We start from the raw sequence: 22,583 nt of genomic DNA, 5'->3' as shown, positions 1-22,583 counted from the left end.
AGAGAGAGAGAGTAGTGACAGGGGAACTGACAGAGAGAGGGTAGTGACAGGGGAACTGACAGAGAGAGAGAGAGAGAGAGGGAGAGAGAGAGAGAGAGAGAGAGAGAGAGAGAGAGAGAGAGAGAGAGAGAGAGAGAGAGAGAGAGAGAGAGAGAGAGAGAGAGAGAGAGAGGGAGAGAGAGAGAGAGAGAGGGGACAGGGGCAGTGACGGGAACAGTGAGAGGGGTAGGAGCAGCGACGGGACAAGTGACACAAGGGGCAGGAGCAGTGACTGGTATACACAGACTGACAGAGAAACAGTGACAAGATAATTGAGAGGACAGGAGCAGTGACAGGTATACACGGGGTGACAGTGAAGGGCAGGAGCACAGCTGGTGATTGAGAAACAGTGACAGGAAGAGTGACAGAGGGCAGAAGTAGGAACAGCGACAGGAAATAACAGTGACACGGGTCAGAATCGCAGGACATTTCAGGAGGAAAGTAAAAAATAAGGAGAGGGAGTGGGGAAATAACTAGGAAGGAACAGGGGAGAGAAAGATTGTGACTGGAAAATGGTAGCCAAATGGAGTAGAGCAGACAGATAGCTGGAAAAAGAGAAGTGAGGAGAGTGGAGAGAAAATAGTATACAAGATCGAAGTGTGAAAAATATAAGGAGAGTGGAGAAAAAACAACAGATGAGAAACTGAGAAGTAGAGATGAGAGAGCAAATAACAGAATAGCCAGAGTTACCAAGGCACCAGCCGCACAGAGCTTCGTCAGAGTGGAGGAGAGTGAAGTTTCAGAAATACAGTTGAGTAGGCGTCTCCATGGTTTGTGTCTAACAGAAGATTAACCTGTGGTATGGTGAATCTGGTGAGTTCAGATACTTGACCTTGAATACTTTATGTATAAAGATAAGCAAATGAATACAATGCAAAGTGCTGGAGAAGCTCAGGTAGCATCTGTGGAGTGAATGGAGTTGATGTTTCAGGTCGTGACCCATCCTCACACTGATAGAGTTGGGGGAAAACTGAGAGGAGAGTTGGTGGTGGGGCAAAGCCTGGCAAAAACTGGTGCATACAGTTGTCAAGTCAAGTCAAATTTATTTGTCACATACACATACACGATGTGCAGTGAAATGAAAGTGGCAATGCCTGCGGGTTGTGCACAAAAGAATTACAGTTACAGCATATAAATAAAGTTAATAAGTTACTATTATTGTCGACAAAAATTTAGTCTCTGGGGTTATAAAAGTTGACAGTCCTGATGGCCTGTGGGAAGAAGCTCCGTCTCATCCTCTCCGTTTTCACAGCGTGACAGCGGAGGCGTTTGCCTGATCGTAGCATCTGGAACAGTCCGTTACTGGGGTGGCAGGGGTCCCTCATGATCTTGCTTGCTCTGGATCTGCACCTCCTGATGTATAGGTCCTGCAGGGGGACGAGTGTAGTTGGAGTGTAGTGGGGGAGTAATTGGAATATCATATCATATCATATATCTACAGCCGGAAACAGGCCTTTTCGGCCCTCCAAGTCCGTGCCGCCCAGTGATCCCCGTACATTAACACTATCCTACACCCACTAGGGACAATTTTTACATTTACCCAGCCAATTAACCTACATACCTGTACGTCTTTGGAGTGTGGGAGGAAACCGAAGATCTCGGAGAAAACCCACGCAGGTCACGGGGAGAACGTACAAACTCCTTACAGTGCAGCACCCGTAGTCAGGATCGAACCTGAGTCTCCGGCGCTGCATTCGCTGTAAAGCAGCAACTCTACCGCTGCGCTACCGTGCCGCCCGTGATGTGGGTGGAGTAGGTGGCCAAGGCTAGAGGTGAAAGGGAGACAAAAGGTTGTCAGAGAAAGAGAGAAGTGGGAGAGTGAAAAAGTAAAGCTGCAGGGTAGGATATCGAGAGAAAGAACGGGGGAGAGGAAAGAGAGGGGATAAAGGAGAAATGTGGGACTCAGGGAGGGAACGTTATCATACAGAGAAGGGGAAGTGAGCAGGGTAACTGAAGGGGAAGTTGGTGAGCAGAGGGCAGAGGGACAAAGTGGGCATATTACTTGAAATTGCAGAATTCAATGTTCATACCATTGCGTTAAATGTGAGGTTATCCACTTTGGTGGTAAGAACAGGAAGGCAGATTATTATCTGAATGGTGTCAAGTTAGGAAATGGGGAAGTACAAAGAGATCTGGGTGTCCTTGTTCATCAGTCACCTAAAGTTAGCATGCAGGTACAGCAGGCAGTGAGGAAAGCTAATGGCATGTTGGCCTTTATGACAAGAGGAGATGAGTATAGAAGCAAAGAGGTCCTTCTGCAGTTGTACAGGGCCCTAGTGAGACCGCACCTGGAGTACTGTGTACAGTTTTGGTCTCCAAATTTGAGGAAGGACATTCTTGCAATTGAGGGAGTTCAGCGTAGGTTCACTAGGTTAATTCCCGGAATGGCGGAACTGTCGTATGTTGAAAGACTGGAGCGATTAGGCTTGTATACACTGGAATTTAGGATGAGAGGGGATCTTATAGAAACATAGGATTATTAAGGGATTGGACACGCTAGAGGAAGGAAACATGTTCCCAATGCTGGGGGAGTCCAGAACCAGGGGCCACAGTTTAAGAATAAGGGGTAGGCCATTTAGAACAGAGATGAGGAAAAACTTTTTCACTCGGAGAATCTGTGAAATTCTCTGCCTCAGAAAGTAGTGGAGGCCAATTCTCTGGATGCTTTCAAGAGAGAGCTAGATCGAGCTCTTATCGATAGCAGAGTCGGGGGGTATGGGAAGAAGGCAGGAACGGGGTACTGATTGTGACTGATCAGCCATAATCACATTGAATGGCGGTGCTGGCTCGAAGATCCTAAAGGCCTACTCCTGCACCTATTGTCTATTGTTATCAGCTACCCATGCGGAATCTGAGGTACTTTTTCTATGTGACACCCTACTCAAGGGATATGAGACAAACCCAGGCGAATGGGACTCACTTAGATGGGGTATCTTAATCGGCATGGACGGGTTGCGCAGAAGGCCCTGTTTCTATAGTATGATTCTATGACTCTGAGAGGACACTGCTTCTGAACTCCAGTGTATTCAGTACTTATTGGTTGTTCTCTTCCAAACTGCTGATTTAAAAAGTAAGTGTGGTTCAGATCAATACTTGTAAGTGCTGCAAGATAAACTCATAGAACATGCCAAATGTATTTTTGATTTTTTATAAATAGTGCACATCCCAGAAAGATTTAAATAATTAATGCCCTGCCCACAACTTTATCAGCTGTCAAAGCTTATGTTCAGATGTTCAATGTTCAGAAACATTGTAAAACTAACAATAAAATAAATAATATTTAAACATGAAAATAATTAATATTCCAAAAATAAGTGCAATCCTGAAATTAATTTTAAAGCTAAATAAGCTTAAAATATAACTAATGTAACTAATTCCTTCCCCTTACCACATTATTCCCCATTAAAATTCTAACCATATCCTGTGTTTAATGCTGGTGAATAGCAGCAGGATTGAGCTTCAGCTCTGGGCACCACAGGACTCCACAGGACACAGGATGATTAAGTATATTTGCAACTTCTGCATTTGACTAGATATGTCAATTGATGGAGACCTATTTGGAACTGCTGGAATATATCTAGCTGAAAAATTATAGATTTCCTCACACTGGCAAATACAGACTAATATATCAGCAGCCAATATTCAGGAACCCTCTACTGTTGATGAATATAGGAAAGTACATGTTTGTCTTTACAATATTCAACATTTTAACACAACCATAATACTGATTCAGGAGATATTATTCTGTTGTGAATTTATTCACAAAATGCTGGAGTAACTCAGCAGGTCAGGCAGCATCTCGGGAGAGAAGGAATGGGTGACGTTTTGGGTCGAGACCCTTCTTCAGACTGATGTCAGGGGGGCGGGACAAAGGAAGGATATAGGTGGAGACAGGAAGATAGAGGGAGATCTGGGAAGGAGGAGGGGAAGAGAGGGACAGAGGAACTATCTAAAGTTGGAGAAGTCGATGTTCATACCACTGGGCTGGCTGCAAGCTGCCCAGGCGAAATATGAGGTGCTGTTCCTCCAATTTCCGGTGGGCCTCACTATGGCACTGGAGGAGGCCCATGACAGAAAGGTCAGACTGGAAATAGGAGGGGGAGTTGAAGTGCTCGGCCACCGGGAGATCAGTTTGGTCAATGTGGACCAATGCAGGTGTTGAGCGAAGCGATCGGCGAGCCTGCGCTTGGTTTCGCCGATATAAATAAGTTGACATCTAGAGCAGCGGATGCAATAGATGAGGTTGGAGGAGGTGCAGGTGAACCTTTGTCTCACCTGGAAAGACTGTTTGGGTCCTTGGATGGAGTTGAGGGGGGAGGTAAAGGGACAGGTGTTGCATCTCGTGCGGTTGCAGGGGAAAGTGCCCGGGGATGGGGTGGTTTGGGTAGGAAGGGACGAGTGGACCAGGGAGTTACGGAGGGAACGGTCTCTGCGGAATGCAGAGAGGGGAGGGGATGGGAAGATATGGCCAGTAGTGGGGTCCCGTTGTAGGTGACGGAGCCAGTGGTGGGGTCCCGTTGTAGGTGACAGGCTACACTTCTTCCCACCTGGTCCCCTGCAATCCTGCCCTCTTATTCTGTTGTGAAAATGCTTTTCAGTATCAGTGAGTAAAGTCAAAATGTATTCTCGATGATTATGTTTCTTATTATGATTACCTTTACAGCTGACAGCTAGAAAATCATTTTTTTTGTGATTTTTTTTAAAGGCTCGCACAATGCGGGCAAGTGAATTTGATTCTTCAGATGAAGATTTCGAGGAAGAGGACCCAATACCACTCCAAGTCTCTTGGTAAGTGTCTCCAGCAGGCACATCAATGATATTTTGCCAGATAAGTTGTTTTGCTGCACCTACAAATGAATGGGCAAGAACGATTGGATCGGTCAGAGAAAATACTACTTTTATTTGAGAAACCTACAAGAGATCTTATTTCTGTAAGGGTTACTGCTCTATCATAGCCCTCCTAAGTGTTGCAACAATTTTTTTCAGATGGAAAATATCATAAGATGAAATAATATTTCCATCAACTTTCTTTGCTTAGTTTAGTTTAGAGGTGCAGCAAGGAAACAATCCCTTTGGCCCACCGGGTCCACACCAACCATCGCACTAGTTCTATGTTATCCCTCTTTCACATCCACTGCCAACATATTAGGGGTTATTTACAGAGACTAATTAACCTACAAATCCACACGTCTTTGGGATGTGGGAGGAAACCGACACACCCGGAGGAACCCCAGACAGACACATGAATGAATGAATGAATTTGGTTTATTTGTCATTCCACTCCTTACAGGTCGTGCAACGAATGGGACGAAACAGAGTGCCTCCAGGGGCCATAGTGCAATACAAATGCAAAACATAGACAGGGGATGACAGTGCAGTACAATACGATACAGTACAATACAATTAGACAGTGTAATACAATACAATACATATAGACAGGGGATTAAAGCATGTAAACGGTAAAAGGTAAAGCATTTAACCTAGTTTAAAGCATGTAAATAGTGAATTTAAAACCATCAATGAGAGCAGGTAAATTATTAATTGTACATTAAATGAGATTATAAAGTGCAGAGTGCTAGGTAAAGTCCTAACCCCGAGTCAAGTGGGGCAGTTCAGTCGACGAACAGCCTGAGGGGAAAAAGCTGTTCCTGAACCTGGTGGTTCTGCATCTAATCTCCTCAGCCTTCTTCTGGAAGGCAGCGGGTCAAATAGACCTTGGAAGGGGTGAGAGGAGTCCCTTATGATGCTGCAGGCTTTACTTTTGCACCTTCCTCTGTAAATGTCAGGGAATCTGGTCCCAGTGATGTGCTGGGCTGCCTTCACAACACGCTGCAGGGCCTTCCTGTCTGCAGCTGAACAGGTTCCATGCAGTGATGCAGCAGGTCAGAATGGACTCGATGGTACATCTGTAGAACCTGGAGAGAATGGATGTACCCAGACCAACTCTCTTTAGCCTCCTTAGGAAGTACAGGCGTTGTTGAGCCTTCTTCACTAAGGAAGCTTCACTAAGGAAGAGGTTTTCTGACCAGGGCCGTTTTTTCAGCATTATGGGCCCCCGGGCAAAGCAGTGTACTGGGGCCCCTACCGTTACTCTCCCCCACCCCCCTTTCCCTACCAGCCCCCCCCCCCCCCCCGTCGTGCCGGCGAAAAGCACTTACCGAAAAGCACTTCGCGATGGACTTACGGTGCTACATTGTTGCGAAAAGCACTTACAGATCGCTGTGAGAAGCACTTAGGGATGGAAAAGCAAAGCACTTAGGGAGCTAATTGTTGCAAAACAGATCGCTGTGAGAAGCACTTAGGGACCGAAAATGTTGCGAAAAAAGCACTTATTGAACCTACATTTTAAAAGTAGTATTTATTTATTGCAAGTCACTTAACATACACAGATCAGCATGGGGCCCCTATGCTCGTGGGGCCCCGGGCAAGTGCCCATCAGGCCCATGCGTTAAGACGGCCCTGTTTCTGACTCCAGGAGAGATTGTCTGTGATGTGCACTCCCAGGAACTTGAGACTGTGCACTGTCTCCACAGTCCTGCCGTCGACCTGCAGGGGGAGTGAGTTGCTCCAGCCCTTCTGAAGTCGACAATCATCTCCTTCGTCTTGTCAACATTCAGAGAGAGGTTGTTGTCTCTGCATCAGAGCTCAAGCCGCCTCACCTCGTCCCTGCAGGCGGATTCATCGCCATTGGTGATGAGCCCCACGACTGTGGTGCCATCTGCGTATTTGATGATATGGCGGCACAGTCGTGGGTCAGCAGTTTAAACAGAAGTGGGCTCAGCATACAGCCCTGGGGGGCCCTGGTGTTCACAGTGGCACTGAGAGATGACCGAGTGTGGACTCTCACCATCTGTGTCCTGTTACTTAGAAAGTCCAAAATCTATTTGCACATTGAGGTGCTCGTGGAGAATGTGCAGACTCCACACAGACAGTACCCATGGTCAGGATCAAAACAGGATTTCAGGCAGCAGCTCTACCCGCTGTGCCACTGTACTGCCCACTCTCACCACTGCTAACAGCACTACCAACAGAGGGAGCTTGCAAGATAGAAATAAAGATATTTGATTGTGGTCACTCAGTACAATTAGAGATTGACAACTGATGATCCTGAAACTGAAAGTGTGGCAGATGTTTGGATTTTTCATCATCATTTTCTACAAATGATTACAGAAGAAATATAGAATAAAAGCAAACTCTTCAGACCAATCAGTCCATACGGGTATTTTTTACATATTCAGCTATCACAGCCATGGTTAGGTTTATTATTGTCACATGTACTAAAGTACAATGAAAAGCTTTATTTTGCATGCTATCCAAACAAATTAGATAATACCAGTTTTCATAAATGAAATCAAGCCAAACAAGTACAATAGATAGAACAAAGACGACTCTATCTATCTCTATCTACCTGTCCTCAACCTATCTCTATTCTAGTGAAGTTCCATTTAAGCATGATCATATTTATATTGTATCATAATGATGAATCTTTACTGTACGATTCCTGTCCTTGCTAGAATTAATTCTTTCAATGTTCAACTATGGTCAAATCAATATCTTGTATGTATTTAACATCGCTTTTTGTCTTTTTGGTCAATAAAGTATCATGCACTTGATTGTCTTAACAGATCTCTTGCATAAAACCTTATTTGGCACCTCGTCAGAGTTCAGGGCAATGATTCATTGCCTTTTAATGATTGTACAAGTATAGTATTAATTCTGCAAGTGAAAGTTTTGCTTGGGCAGTTAACCTTCCTAGAATTATTTTGGTTGTATATTTAATAGGTTGGGATTAGCAGTGGTGCACTGCCAGCAGTTCCTTGGAATCTGTGCTCTACCCGGTAAGCTATTAATGTTATTTGTCTATCATATTATGGGTTTAAAACTCCTTTTCTAGATATCAGCATTTAATAGAGCAAGTATAATCACCGAGAATTATACATACAAAAGGAGTTCATTCGTTATCATGGTGATTTAAAATAATTGGTCAACAGTCCATTTCAAGTGATTACAAGTGGCAATGGATACTCAGATGTCATACAGCATGACAGTGAACCCATGGCCCACCCTCTCCATGCTGACCTTTTTGCCCACCTCCACTCATCTCATTTGCCCACATCAGGTCCGTATTCTTCAATGTCTTGCCTGTTCAAGTGCCTGTCTAAATATCTCGAAAATGTAGTGATTGTCTCTGATTCATCACCATCTCTGGCATCACGTTGCAGATATCCACCACTCTTTGTGTGTATAGAAAATAACTTCCCTCTCAGACTGCCCTGAAAACTCCATCTCCCCTTAAACCTATGGCTTCTCATTTATGTGGACGAAAGATTTTGACTAACTACCTCATCTGTGCCTTTTATCATTTTATACACCTCTCTCAAGTCACCACCAGCTTCGCTCCAGGGGCAAGAAGCCCAGCCGAAACAAAAGCCTCCCAATCCAACCTGATGAATCTCCTCTGCATGTTCTCAGGGCAATCACATCCTTCCCATAGTGTGGCGACCAGAACTGCACCCAATACTCTGTCATGCAACCAGTGTTTTGTAAAGTTGCAACAAAGCCTCCCAACTTATATATTCGATGAAGACAAGAATGCCTTTTTAGGTTTCCCAGTTAGAATTCGCCATCAAATGGAGAAGCAAGGAATTGCAGATGCTGGAATCTTGAGCAAAACACAATGTGAATTGTATTGAATACTTTATTGTCACATGTGACAAGTCACAGTGAAATTCTTTGCTTGCATACCCAAGGTATTGCAAATAGTCGCCCATAAAGGACACTTAAAGTTACAAATACACCCGCCACGCCAGTTCCCCTTTTGTTGTCACCCCCCCATCCCTCACGGCCGGGTCCTCCACTGTCCATTGTTCTTCCCCCACCCTTACGGCGGTCCCCCATGCCAGATCCCCATTCTTCCCCCCCCCCCTCACGGCGGCCCCCCCATGCCGGGTCCCCGTTGCTCTTCATCACCCCTCACGGCAGTCACCCCCACGCTGGGTCCTCCTTGGTTCCTTCCCTCGGCAGCCACGTCCTCAATTCCATGTGTCTGTCCTCGTCCGGCGTCATCATCGACTACTGCACCAACCTCTCCACTGACGCTGCCGGATCCTCTCCGGACGCCAACCCAGGCCCCAGCCCCAGGTTCCATCAACCCAGACCTGCTAGGCTCTACCTCCGACCCGCGAGGCCTAGGCCACGAGGCTCCACCGCTGGCCCGGGCCACGAGACACCTCCAGAAGGCGTCCGCCACAGCAGCACCTCCAGAAGGTGTAACTGGAGTAACACAGCAGGTCAGGCAGCATCTCTGGAGGGAATGAACAGGCGACATTTCAATTGAGTCAGAATACGCCGTAGTGTGCAAGAAGCAAGCAGGCACTTGACACTGATTTGAGAAAATAAATTGGTGGCCTTGAACACTATTTCACACTTAAATAATTCCCACTTGTTGCAAAGAGACCTGCAGCTAGTAGCTGTCTACCTTTAACAGCTCCTGTCTAATCAAGAGTCATGATTGTTTAAGTGTTATGTGTACTGACAGTGGATTAATCTTTACTATTTTAATTAAACAGGTTGTAAATTTAAAGATATCAGAAGAAACCTTCAGAGAGATTTAGGTAATGTTTTCAGTATCTCATTTTCAGGTGGTGATTTGTGAATTTTTTAAGAGCGAATTTCCGTTACCCGACTGGTTATATCGTGGGGGTCGCCTGTAATGTTTTTAACCTGTTATTGGGTAATGCAGGTGGAATTCGTATCAGATTTGGTTTCTTCCCCTTTCCCAATAGTGGAAGGTAAAATGAGAACCTATGGAAACAGCAATTACAAATGCATGTTTGTGGTATCAGTTTTCTCTTTTTTCAGAAAGATTCTGCAATCTGCACAATTGTTGAAATCCTGTTGTTAACACAAATACCTTGAGATTTAGCAGTACATAGAATATAATCGTATGAATTAGGAATAGGGCAGGTCCTCGATCCCTCAGCCTTTCGTGGCTGATCTGACTGTAACATCAACTCACATTCCTGTTAACATACAGTCACCCCTCACCATCTAAAGTATCATTGTACCTCTGGCTTTACTGCATTTAAAGACTCTGCTTCCACCACCTTTGAAGAGTTCCAGAGACTTGTGACACTCAGGAAAAAAAATTGCCTCCTCGACTTAAACAAGATCTTAAATGTTTCAATCAAGTGCCCTCGCAATCAGCTTTAAAAGATACATCTACCCTGCCCAACATTTTTTCGGGAGTCTACCCAACCATTTCTAGGAATTAGTAAACTTTCTTGGAACTGCTGCGAACAGATTAACACCCTTCCTTAAATTAGGAGGCCAATACTACACCCAGTATTCCAAATGTGGTCTCAACAGTGCCCTATATATTTGAATCTCAAACTTTTTACTTGGTCAGTTCTCCAAGCAATCAATGATAATACTGCCCATGATAACATTGATAATGTTAACTTTATTTGTTGTATACAAGGAAACCCAGATTCCCTGAACTTAAGTTTCTCGCCATTTAGATAAGCATTTATTTTTCCAGCCAAACTAGCCAACTCTTTGACATTTTCTTCCAGATCTTTGCCCACTCATGTAACCTACCTCCATCTCTTGGCTGCTTCATGAAGCTCTCTTCACACTTTCTTTGTGGGCTTTAATCAAATAGCATGGAAACAGGCCCTTTGGCCCAACTTGCCCACGCTAATCAAGATGCCCCTCCTACACTCGTCTCACCTCTCTGCGTTTGACCCATATCCCTCTAAACCGTTCCTATCCACGTACTTGTCCATATATCTTTTAAACCTTGTTATTGTGCCTGCCTTAACTACCTCCTCTGGCAGCACGTTCCCTATGCCCACCTCCTTTTGTGTGAAAAAGTTATCCCTCAAGTTCCTATAAAACCTTTCCTCTCACCTTAAAACTATGCCCTCAGATTTTTACCTACTCTGGATAAAAAAACTCTGTGCGTTTACCCTATCTATTCCCCACATGATCTTATACACCTCAATAAGATGACCCCCTCATCCTCCTGCGCTCCAAGGAGTAGAGTCCTAGCCTGCTCAACCTCTCCCTATGCCTCAGGCCTTTGAGTCCTGCCAACATCCTCGTAAATCTTCTCTGCATCCTTTCCAACATCTTTCGTATTACAGAGTGACCAAAACGGAACACAATACTCCAAATGTGGCCTCACCAATGTCTCATATAACATGTGAGATACGATACAATAGAACTTTATTTATCCCAGGAGGGAAATTGATCTGCCAATAGTCATAAAACACAAAATACATGAAACGTGAAATTAAAGTGACAAATGTAAAGGATTGGGGACATGCAAAGATTGGGGAAGGGAGTCAGTCTACCTCACGGCAGAAGGGGGAGGAGTTGTAGTTTGATAGCCACAGGGAAGAAGGATCTCCTGTAGCGTTTTGTACTGCATCTTGGTGGAACCAGTCTGTTGCTGAAGGTAGTCCTGAGGTTGACCAGTGTGTCATGGAGGAGTTGAGCTGAATTGTCCAAGATGCTCCGCAGTTTGAGGACTGCGGTAACATAATATGTAATATGTAACATAACATGTAATATAACATAGCAACTTCTATATTCAATACTGTGACTGATGAAGGCCAATGTACCAAAAGCTTTCTTGACCATCCCATCTACCTGCAACCCAATTTTCAAGGAACTGTATACCTGCACTCCTCGATCCTTCTGCTCTACAACACACCCCAGTCCTTCCATTCACTATGAAGGCCCTGCCCTGGTTTGACTTCCCAAAATGCAAGACCTTGCACTTATTTGTTTTAAACTCTATTAACCATTCCTCAGCACACCTGCCCAAATTCTGCAATTTTTCATAACCATCTTCGCTATTTACAATGCCACTCATTTCCATGTCATCTGCAAACTTACTAAAGATACCTCGTACATTCTTATCCAAATCGTTGACATAAACCACAACAAGCAAAGGGCCCAGCACTGATCCATGAGACACCTTTGTGTCATTAACACATTGGAACCATTAAAATGTAATGTGCTTACTTCCAAAGAAAATAAAAATATTTTTAAAAAAAAACACATTGTGAAAACAAATAATTGCTTCCTTCATCCAAGTCACTTGCAAAAATTGTTCAAAAGACCCCAGCACCAATCGCCTATGGCGGCCAGAAAAAAGTCCAATCATGCTTAGTGTTTCCTGATGGCCAGCTAATCTTTCATACACATCCTATTTTTCTGAACTAACCTTTGATGCAGCAATAATTCATAACATCCATCTTCTTCAACTTTTGACAGAGGACCTCAGGAGCTACAATGTGCAAAATGTATTTGTGCTCTCCACCAAGGGAGAAATGGTGAAGTACAGGGTTCCAGGCTTGTTGGAATCCTACCAGCAGAAGGGATTCACGGTGTATCACTATCCTTTTCCCGATGGAAGTGTTCCAGATATTGCTAGCTGTTGGAAAATTCTGGAAGAGTTGAGAATCTGCTTGGAAAATGACAAGACTACCCTTATCCAGTAGGTGGCATTTCAGTCACTTGCATAGTAAAATGTAAAAGACATTTCATGCATTTCAGTCAGAAACTAGCGCTGCACAGTGATTGCCATTGCTACAATTATAGTTTCCAGAAACAAATCATTTATATTATTCTGGGATGTTACTGCAAGTTCACTGATGTTGGAAATGACACCGTGTTATGAAACACCAATTGTTGTAAAGTGGAGGGTATCAAAAGAGAAAATCAAATCAAGAGTGTTTTATTGCCATATGTCCCGAAACAGAACAATGACATTCTTACAAGCTAGGGGGAGAGTCTAGGACTCAAGGTCATAGCTTCAGAATTAAAGGACGTTCATTTAGGAAGGAGATGAAGAGGAATTTCTTTAGTCAGAGGGTGGTGAGTCTGTGGAATTCTTTGCCACACAAGGCTGTGGGAGCAAAGTCAGTGGATACATTTAAGGCAGAGATAGATTCTTGATTAGTACAGGTGTCAGAGGTTATGGGGAGAAGGTAGGAGAATGGGGTTAGGTGGGAGAGATAGCTCAGCCATGATTGAATGGTAGAGTAGACTTGATGGGTCAAATGGCCTCATTCATCTCCTATCACATGATCTTGACTTGTGAAGCTGCTAAGGAATAATTCCTTGCCTCAGCTACCCATATTCCTTGGAATGCAGGAGCTTGAGGGATATCTTAGAAAGGTGTATAAAATCCCAAATGGGAAAGATAGGGTGAATGCACAATGTTTTTCCCAGGGGAAGGGAACCAAGAATGAGCGGACATAGGTTTGAGGTGAGAGGGGAAAGATTTAATAGGAACCGAAAGGAAAACCTTTTTACTCAGAGGGTAGTGGGTATATGGAACGAGCTGCCAGAGTAGGTAGTTGTGGCAAGTACTATAACAACATTTAAAAGATCTTTGGACATGGATAGGAAAGGTTTGGAGGGATATGGGCCAAATAACAGGCAGGTGGGATTAACGTAGAGTAGAATGTGCATCTTGATTGGCATGGGAAAGTTGGCCTGAAGGGCCTATTTCTGTGCTGTAGGGGTCTCCGACAGTTGTATAATATCTTTAATGTTGCAGCACTTCCTTGGCAATTTAACAGGAGCACTCGATCAAAGCTCTAAGAACGCTCCATGATTTATAAACTGGTGAAAAAAGGTTTAATCGAAGAAATAAGTTTGAAGGAGGAAAGATATGGAGATGGATGATGGAGTGCCAGAGTGTAGGGGTATGGGCATTTTAGAGACACCGAGCAATAGTGTGATTATATATGGATTTAACTGAAAGTTTTTCCACCCTAATCATCCTATTTCTACAGCTTGGAACCTTCATCATCGTGCCTCGAAGGCTCTTAGATAAGGAAAGTTTGCCAGTGTTAAGACGCTCAGGATGTGTACATCCCCGTTAGAGTGAAGGGCAAAGCAGTAAGGAAACTTGGCTGACGAGGGAACTTGAGACGTTAGTCAAAAACAAGAAGGATGGGGGGACAGGTATAGGCAGCTGGAATCAAGTGCATCCCTGGAGGTGATTCGGGAACTAAGGAGTAAACTAAAAAAGGAAATCAGAAGGGCAAAAAGGGGCCAAGAGATAGCTCAGGCAGATAGCATTATGGACAATCCCAAAAGATTTTATAAATGCTTAAGGAGGAAAAGGGTAACTAGAGAGAGTGGGACCTCTCAGGTATCAAAGCGGACACCTCTGTGTGGAGCCACAGGAGAAGGGCAAGGTCCTAAATGAGTATTTTTCCTCTGTATTTACCGAGGAGAAAGACAGGATGGAGGAAATTGGAAGAGTCACTGGAAGCCTCTTGAGAGCAGTCAGGGTTACTGTCGAAGAAGTACTGAAGTTACTGTTGTGTTTGAAGGTAGCAAATCTCCAGGGCCTGATCAGATATATCAGAGAACATTGCGGGAAACTAGAGAGGAAATTGCGGGAGTCCTGGTTGAAATTTATGAGTCGTCCCTAAATACAGGAGAGGTGCCAGATGACTGGAGGGTGGCAAATGTTGTGCCTCTTTTCAAGAAGGGCTGCCAGGAAAATGCCGGGAACTATAGGCCGGTGAGCTTAACACCTGTAGTTGGTAAGTTACTGGCGAGTATTCTGAGGGATAGGTTATACAGGCATTTGGATAGACAAGGGCTGATTAGGGATAATCAGCATGGTTTTATACGTGGGAGGTCGTGTCTCACAAATCTGATTGATTTTTTTGAAGACGTGACCAAAAAGGTTGATGAGAGCTGTAGATGTTGTGCACATGGACTTCAGTAAGGTGTTCGACAAGGTTCCGCATGGTAGGTTGCTCTGGAAGGTTAGATCGCATGGGATCCAAGGAGAGATAGCTGAATGGATAGCAAATTGGCTCCACGGAATGAAGCAGAGGGTGGTGCTTCTCGGACTGGAGGCCTGTGACTGGTGGTGTGCCTCAGGGTTCGGTGCTGGGCCTGTTACTGTTTGTCATCTACGTTAATGATTTGGATGAGAACATACTGGGCAAGATTAGCAAGTTTGCTGATACAAAAGTTAGTGGTTTTGCAGACAGTGAGGATGGTTGTGAAAGATTGCAGCAGGATCTGGATCGATTGGTCAGGTGGGCGGAGGAATGATTGATGGAATTTAATACAGAAAAGTGTGAGGAGTTGCATTTTGGGACGTCAAACAAGGGCAGGACCTACACGGTAAATGGTAGGCCTCTGGGTAGTGTTGTAGAACAGAGGGATCTAGGAGTACAGGTGCATACTTCCTTGAAGGTCGAGTCGCAGGTAGATAAGGTGGTCAAAAAGGCTTTTGGCACTTTGGCCTTCATCAGTCAGCATATTGAGTATGGAAGTTGGGAATTCACATTGCAGTTGTGAAGCAGGTAAGATGCTGGTGAGACTGCATTTAGAATATTGTGTTCAGTTCTAGGCACCATGTTATGGGAAACATATTGTCAAGCTTGAAAGGGTTCAGAAAAGATTTACGAGGATGTTGCCAGGACTAGAGGGTGTGAGCTGTAGGGAGAGATTGAGTGGGCTGGGTCTATTCCATGGAGCACAGGAGGATGAGGGGGGATCTTATATAGGTGTACAAAATCATGAGAGGACTAGATCGGGTAGATGCAGAGTCGCTTGCCCAGAGTTGGGGAATCGAGGACCAGAGGACATAGGTTCAAGATGAAGGGGAAAAGATTTAATAGGAATTCGAGGGGTAACTTTTTCACACAAAGGGTGGTGGGTGTATGGAGCAAGCTGCGAGAGGAGGTCGTTGAGGTTGGGACTATCCCACTGTTTAAGAAAGTTAGACAGGTACATGGATAGGACAGGTTTGGTGGGACATGGACCAAGCGCAGACAAATAGGAGGTGTGTAGCTGGAACCTTGTTGACCTGTGTGGGCCGAAGAGCCTGTTTCCACACTGTATCACTCTATGACTCGAAGAAGGAGGTCCAAGATTACAACAGAATATTGATCAGTGGGGAAAGTGGGCAAGCAAACGGCCGAAGGAATTTAACTTGGACAAATGTGAAGTGATGCATTTTAAGAAGCTAAATCAGGGCAACCACATACAGTGAATAACCAGATCCAGTAGAGCAGTGTTGAACAGAGAGGCCTTGGGGTGCAAGTACGTACCTCCCTGCTCAGATAATATGGATGTTCTGATTAAACAGAACATTGCAGCTACAAAATAAAAATGTCAAGTGTAGTAAGCAATTCTCATGTATCCACAGTAGATATATGTGACTACATTATACCCGTTGTGCCTTAAGAGGCAGTGGAGGCTAATTATCTGAATGCATTCAAGAGAGAGCTAAATAGAGCTCTTAAGGATAGCGGAGTCAGGGGGTATGGGGAGAAGGCAGGAACGGGGTACTGATTGAGAATGATCAGCCATGATCACATTGAATGGCGGTGCTGGCTCGAAGGGCCGAATGGCCTACTCCTGCACCTATTGTCTATTGTCCATAAGAAGGGGAGGGAAGTACTGATTCGGTCAAATAGCACATACTATACATTCCACCAAATAATAGAGCATAGCTTTAAGGTGAGAGGGGCAGGTCACTTTTGTTTTTACACAGGTGGCGAGTGCCTGGAATGTGTGGCTGTGGGTGGTAGTGGAGGCAAATACAATAATGGCATTTGAGAGAATTTTAAATTGACACATGGTTATTCAGTAATGGAGGGATATGGATCAGGGGCAGGCAGGTAAGTATAGGTTTTGGCATCATGTTCAGCACAGACATTATGGGCCAAACAGCCTGTTCCTATCTTGCATTGTTCTATGACAACTGGTGCAAATAACAGAGCCATTTGTGGTAACTGCAACAACCCCCCCCCCCCCCCCCCCAGTAGTCGGTATATGGAACAAGCTGCCCAAGGAGGTAGTTGAGGATGGTACTGTGCCAACAGTTGAAAGGAAAGGTTAAGAGGGATATGAGCCAAACGTGAGCAAATGGAACTAGATTAGAGGAGGCAACTTGGTCAGCATGGTTGAATTGAGCTGAAGGGCCTGTTTCCGTGCTGTATGGCTCCATGTCTCACTATCTGCAGAATTTTCAGTACCAACTCTTCCACAATTTCAGCTTACCTCTTGATTCGTTTTCGATCTTTACCATTCAGCCCGCCAAGACGCAAGTTATGAATGTGTTGCAAGCTCAGGAAAATTATAATATCTTGTTCACTTTAAATATGCCTCCCTACTTTAAACTTACTTAAAAATTTTAACTACTTTAAAATTTCAAGGATCACATTCTTACCCCAAATTCAAGTAATATTGAGAATACTTGCAGTTTTGGTCTTAGTTTTATCCAACAATTAGTTGGATAAACAATTGTTCGTAAAGCAGCTCCAGATTGATTACTCCTGCGTAAGTGGATCTGCATTATTTTTTCAGATGTTACGGAGGTCTTGGATGCTCGTGTCTAAGTAAGTGCAATTTTCTGTTTACATCTGTTCTTGTTCAGTTTAGAGATACAGCATGGAAGCAGGCTCATCAGCCCACACCAACCATCAATCACCCATTCACACTTCTATGTTATCCCATTTTCTCATCCAGTCCCTACATTAGGGACAATTTTAAAAGCCAATTAACCTGCAAACTCACATTTTTGGGATGTGGGAGGAAACCTTAGCACCCGGAGGAAACCCACGCAGTCACAGGGAGAACGTGCAAATTCCACTCATAGACAGCAGCCAAGATCAGGATCAAACCCGGGCCTCTGGCTCTGTGAGGCAGCAACTATACCAGCTGCGCCACTTTAATCTTAGTCTTCGCAGCCCCCCTTTAAACATATATTCAATTGAGGAATTTAATATAATTTAATAACTAATAACCTAAGTGTCTCCCTGATTATGTCTCCCAGTTGCAGCATGTCTCCTCCTTCAGCTGTCTGATACCATGCTGCCAGAAGAAGCAATTGCCCTTCTTCGTGAGCTCCGAGGAAGTGGAGCAATTCAGACCATAAAGGTACAGTTGGATGTAAACCCAAAAACTGCTCACTGCCCATTTATGCTTTTGTGACCATTCTTCATGTTGATTGAAACTGGCTGAAAAATCAATTTCCCAGGCAGGGAGCCCTGGATTGCAAGGCTTTGTCTAATGCTTCCAAGATGTCTAAAATTCTTGCAATGTCAATTTAAAAGAGAATGGGTAATTCGGGACAGTCAACAAATGTTTGTGCAAGACAGATTATGTCTTACAACCATGGTGGAGTTTTTCTTGAGGAGAAAATAGACGATTGAGGGTAGATCAGCGGATGTTGTTTACATGGAGTTCAGTAATGCTTTTGACAATGTCCCTCATGGTAGGTGGAACCAGACTATTAAGATGTATGAGATTGTCACCAACTTGGTTTGGATTCAAATCTGGCTTGCTTGTAGAAGACAGAGGATAGTTGTGGATGGGTCTCATTCTGGATGGAGGTTTGTGACCAAGGTTGTTCCCCAAGGTGTGTACTGGAAGCTCTGCTTGTGATACACACACACACATATATATATATATATAGATAGATATACACATATACATACATATAAATATATATAAAATGCCACCTAACCAAAGTTTTATAAAAATGCTAAATGACTTCCTGACTCTTGTACTCAATGCCTCCAACTGTTGAAGGTAAACATACCATACACATTCTTTACCACTATCTACTTATGTTGCTGCTTTCAGGGAGCTATGGACTTGGACCCCAATTTTCCCATGTACATCAATACTATTAAGGGTTCTGTCATTAACTGTATAATTTTACCTTGCATTTGACTTCCCAAAGTACAACAACTCATACTTTCCCAGTTTGAACTTCATCTGTCATTGTCTTTGTCCTTGTCTGTTACTGATCTATATCCTGCTGTATCCTTTGACAGTCTCTTTCATTGTGTGGAACTTCAAGCTTTCTGTTGTCTGCAAACTTACAAACAAACCCATCTCCATTTACATCCGTGTGTGTGTGTGCGCGCGCACGCGCGCGCATAAAAATGACTCGGATATAAATGGATCTAAATTATAGATTATAATTTTAAAATATGTAGGAATTTTTTTATTTAACGTGGCAGGTGCCAGGAACCCACTGCGAGGGGTGGTGGTGGAGGCAGATACAAAAGTGGCATTTAAGAAGCTTTCAGATGTGCCGGGAATGAAGGGATAGTCAAGATTGTTTAATTATCATACACATCAGGAATGGAACAATTATGTTCTTCCTTACTGCAGCATTAGAGGCACAATAATGCAACAACACAAATCTACAATAAACAATAATACAAATGTAGTTACACTGGGTAATCAGGCAATAATGGCACAAGCCAAAGTACGGAATGCAACCTATAAAAAAGTCTATAATAGTTCAGTGCTGAGGTAGGGTTGTGCAATTTTGTTTGAGCGTGATGGATGTTGGGCATTAGGATCACATGCAGCCAGAAGAGATTAGCTTAATTTGCAGTGTGTTCGGCTATTGTGGGCTTAAGGGTGTTCCTGTGCTGTACTGTTCCATATTAGCCTCATACATTTTAGTGCCCAGATATTAAACATGTATGAGACTCCTTGCAAATGTGAACATCTGAAGCCAATTTAATGATCTCTTGACAAAATTAATCAATATTTTGATTTGCTATAGGTGAATAATAAAATTATTCTATTTCTTCTATCTCATTTCCCCAAGAGCAGGAATCCTGCAGCATCCCCCCCCCCCCTCCCATTATTCATTCTTCCTTGATCTTTTACAGGATTTGCCATGGACAAAGCTATCTCTAAGTTTAAAAAACATGAATCTTCAACTTTTCTCAAATAAATTGAGGTGTATCTTAAAGTTTTTATTACTCTTGGATTGAATACTTGGGTATCACCCATCTCTAGGAAGCAGGGCTTGCCATGAAGGCTGACACTTCAGGTCTCTTCAGACACCCTGGGGTTACTAAGGCAGCAAAGTCTCCAGAGAATGGGTACTGATGCATGCTGATCATTAGGATTTAGAAGAATGAGAAATGTTCACATTGAAGATACATAAATTCTCATAAGATGGGAACTCTGGAGAGCCGAGAAGGAAAGAGTGTCAGGCTAAAGGGTTAGCCATTTGGGATCAGAGATTGGTCAGGATTGTAAACTTTGTATCCACAAGTTTTGAAGCTGAAATGTTAATTTTTAAATATATTCACAATTGAGATAAATATTCTTTTAGACAAAAGTAAATATGAAGCAGAAACCAGTACGCCAAAGTATAGAATGACCTATGAAGTTAATGAATGGTAGAGTAAGCTCAATTCACAAAGGCCCGTTCTTTCCATTTTGTTAGATTCTCATTTTTCTTCACCTGCATCCACCACCAGCACATCCTCAGCCCTTTTTAATTAATATTCTAACTATCTTTGACAATGTTATTCCCACTCATTCTCTTAAGGACCATATTTCTAACGCCTTTACCACAAATCTGCTTTTTAATATTCTTGTAACTATTACCCTCATTCTCAAGCTGCATACTGCCACTGCTCAGTTGGCAGTTTATCTTTACAGCAGACATTGACATGTTAATAACTCCAGGACCTGTTTCTAGTTTTCAATATTTGAATTCATAGCTCAAGGGCAAGGCAAAGTACCGGGAGACATGCACATCTCACAGAATAGGGAGAATGCCTTCCACTTTATTGCTTGTATCAGCAGTCATCCTCATGCCTATCAATAAACCACCATGCCTATCAATAAACCACTACTCGCTCAATGCCACTGAAATAACCCTCGCCCATCCTTCGTTTTTACCTTCGTCTCTCTGCACCCAGCAGACACTCAACCAAGGATGAGAGAGCATTTCCCTCCCTAGGATTAAGAAAAGACACAAAGTTGTCACTTAAAAATGTCTTAAATGCTACAGCACGTTATACAATTATGCAATGAGAACATTAATTAAATCTGAATTGGTTGAAGGTGTTCCATGGAGCTCGAAGTTTAAAGATAAAGCATCCTACTTTCTCATCCACACCCTACACAATAGAGGAAATTTACAGAGGCCAGTTAACTTACAACATCTTTGAGATGTGGGAGGAAATTAGAGCACCCAGAGGAAACCCAGGGGTCACAGGAAGAAAGTGCAAATTCCATACACACAGCACTTGAGGTCATGATAGAACCTGGGTCACTTGCGCCATGAGGGACCAGCTCTACCACAGCACTACCTTTGTTCTAGCAACTTCATTCCAGAAACCAGCTGCCATCTCCTGCTTCCACTGCCATTTCACACCACTTCTCTTCCTATCACACAGCCTTTTATATTTTCATCTCGGGCCTTTGTTCTACTATATCCAATCCAAACTTCCCCTCACTGTATCCACCTATCACTTGTCTGACTTTGTCCTGCACCACCTCTCTTCCAGCTATCTCCCCCCACTACAATCTCAACCTAAAACTCTGCCTATCCATGTCCTTCAGAAATGTTGCTGGATCCAGTTACTCCAGCACTTTTGTGTCACCATTGATCAGGCTTGTATGAGAAAATTAGGCACAAAGTGATTAAAGCTTGTGTGTTAAGGATTTACTGTGTTTTATTAAAGAAAACTGCAAAATGAATCAGGTTCTTATTTGTTTGTTTGACAGCAATACAACTACTTACATGATTTTCGGGATAATGTGGCAACGTACTTGGCAACAAAGGACGACTCAGCCTGTCGCTCAGTGTCGAGATAAAAAAAATGCTGAAATTTCAGGCTATATATTCCAATCATTTGTAAATACTATATACATTCAACTTCAAGCTTTAAAACAAATGATGTTCAATCATATTCAATACTTAAGGTTTCAAATTATTGTACACTGAAATTGATTATCCACATACATAAATCAGTGCAACTAATTATTTATTGCCATCAATGATAAACTCTGTTCCATTAGCAGTGTTATTCTTTGGCGTTTGTGAGTTGACTGATATGAAATAGGTCACTCTGAAACTCCCAAAACAAGTTGTTCTAATAAATTAGTCCACAGGCAAGTAATGAAAGGAAAATACTTCAAGTTTCCAACATTAAGGTTTAATGTATAGGGTGCTTTACTACAAGTGTATGGGCATTCCTCTTTGCTTACACATGTATCTTCTCAACATTGTCAATGCTTTAGTTGGACTTTCTAAAATTAATAGAAAGAAAACTGGACATTTGAAATGGGATATTAAAGTACAAAGCGGAAAATATGGTAGCTGTAGATCCATGTCTGGTTGTACTATTGTACACCCAATCCGTAATCCACGTTGGGTTTCTACTATGTCATCTAGTGGGCGATTCTAGCTATTCTTGGTATTTGAATGGGAGCTTGAACTTATAGCAGCTAAGTGCTTTTACTCTATGTGTTCTGCTAATAAAGAACTTGTATACAGAGCTGAACGACTCAGTGTTTTTACGGTACGAAAATAACTGCAGATGCTGGCTCAAATCAAAGGTATCACAAAATGCTGGAGTAACTCAGTGGGTCAGGCAGCATCTCAGGAGAGAAGGAATGGGTGACGTTTTGGGTCGAGGCCCTTCTTCAGACTGATGTCAGGGGAGGGGGTGGGACAAAGATAGGATGTAGTGGGAGACAGGAAGACAGTGGGAGAA

General features: G+C 43.3%; 1 protein-coding gene across 1 annotated transcript; it reads left to right on the top strand.

Annotated features, from left to right (window-relative positions):
* The first annotated feature begins 321 nt into the window (after positions 1-321).
* Positions 322-21,802, top strand: cdkn3 (cyclin dependent kinase inhibitor 3). Its single transcript, XM_078406671.1, has 8 exons — positions 322-852; positions 4,745-4,827; positions 7,822-7,877; positions 9,609-9,653; positions 12,325-12,547; positions 17,404-17,435; positions 17,873-17,976; positions 21,592-21,802. The coding sequence occupies exons 1-8, from the start codon at positions 841-843 to the stop codon at positions 21,679-21,681; spliced, it is 645 nt and encodes a 214-aa protein (XP_078262797.1). The 5' UTR covers positions 322-840; the 3' UTR covers positions 21,682-21,802.
* Positions 21,803-22,583: the final 781 nt, after the last annotated feature.

Source organism: Rhinoraja longicauda, chromosome 10 (genome assembly GCF_053455715.1).
Source record: "Rhinoraja longicauda isolate Sanriku21f chromosome 10, sRhiLon1.1, whole genome shotgun sequence".
Classification (NCBI taxonomy): Eukaryota; Metazoa; Chordata; class Chondrichthyes; order Rajiformes; family Arhynchobatidae; genus Rhinoraja; species Rhinoraja longicauda.
The sequence above is the reverse complement of the archived record's forward strand: the minus strand, read 5'-3'. Positions and strand labels throughout refer to the sequence as shown.

Coding starts and splice junctions, on each gene's coding strand:
- cdkn3 (XM_078406671.1), top strand. Junction 12,548..17,403: donor GACAAGACTACCCTTATCCA/GTAGGTGGCATT, acceptor TTATTTTTTCAG/ATGTTACGGAGGTCTTGGAT. Junction 17,436..17,872: donor TCTTGGATGCTCGTGTCTAA/GTAAGTGCAATT, acceptor TATGTCTCCCAG/TTGCAGCATGTCTCCTCCTT.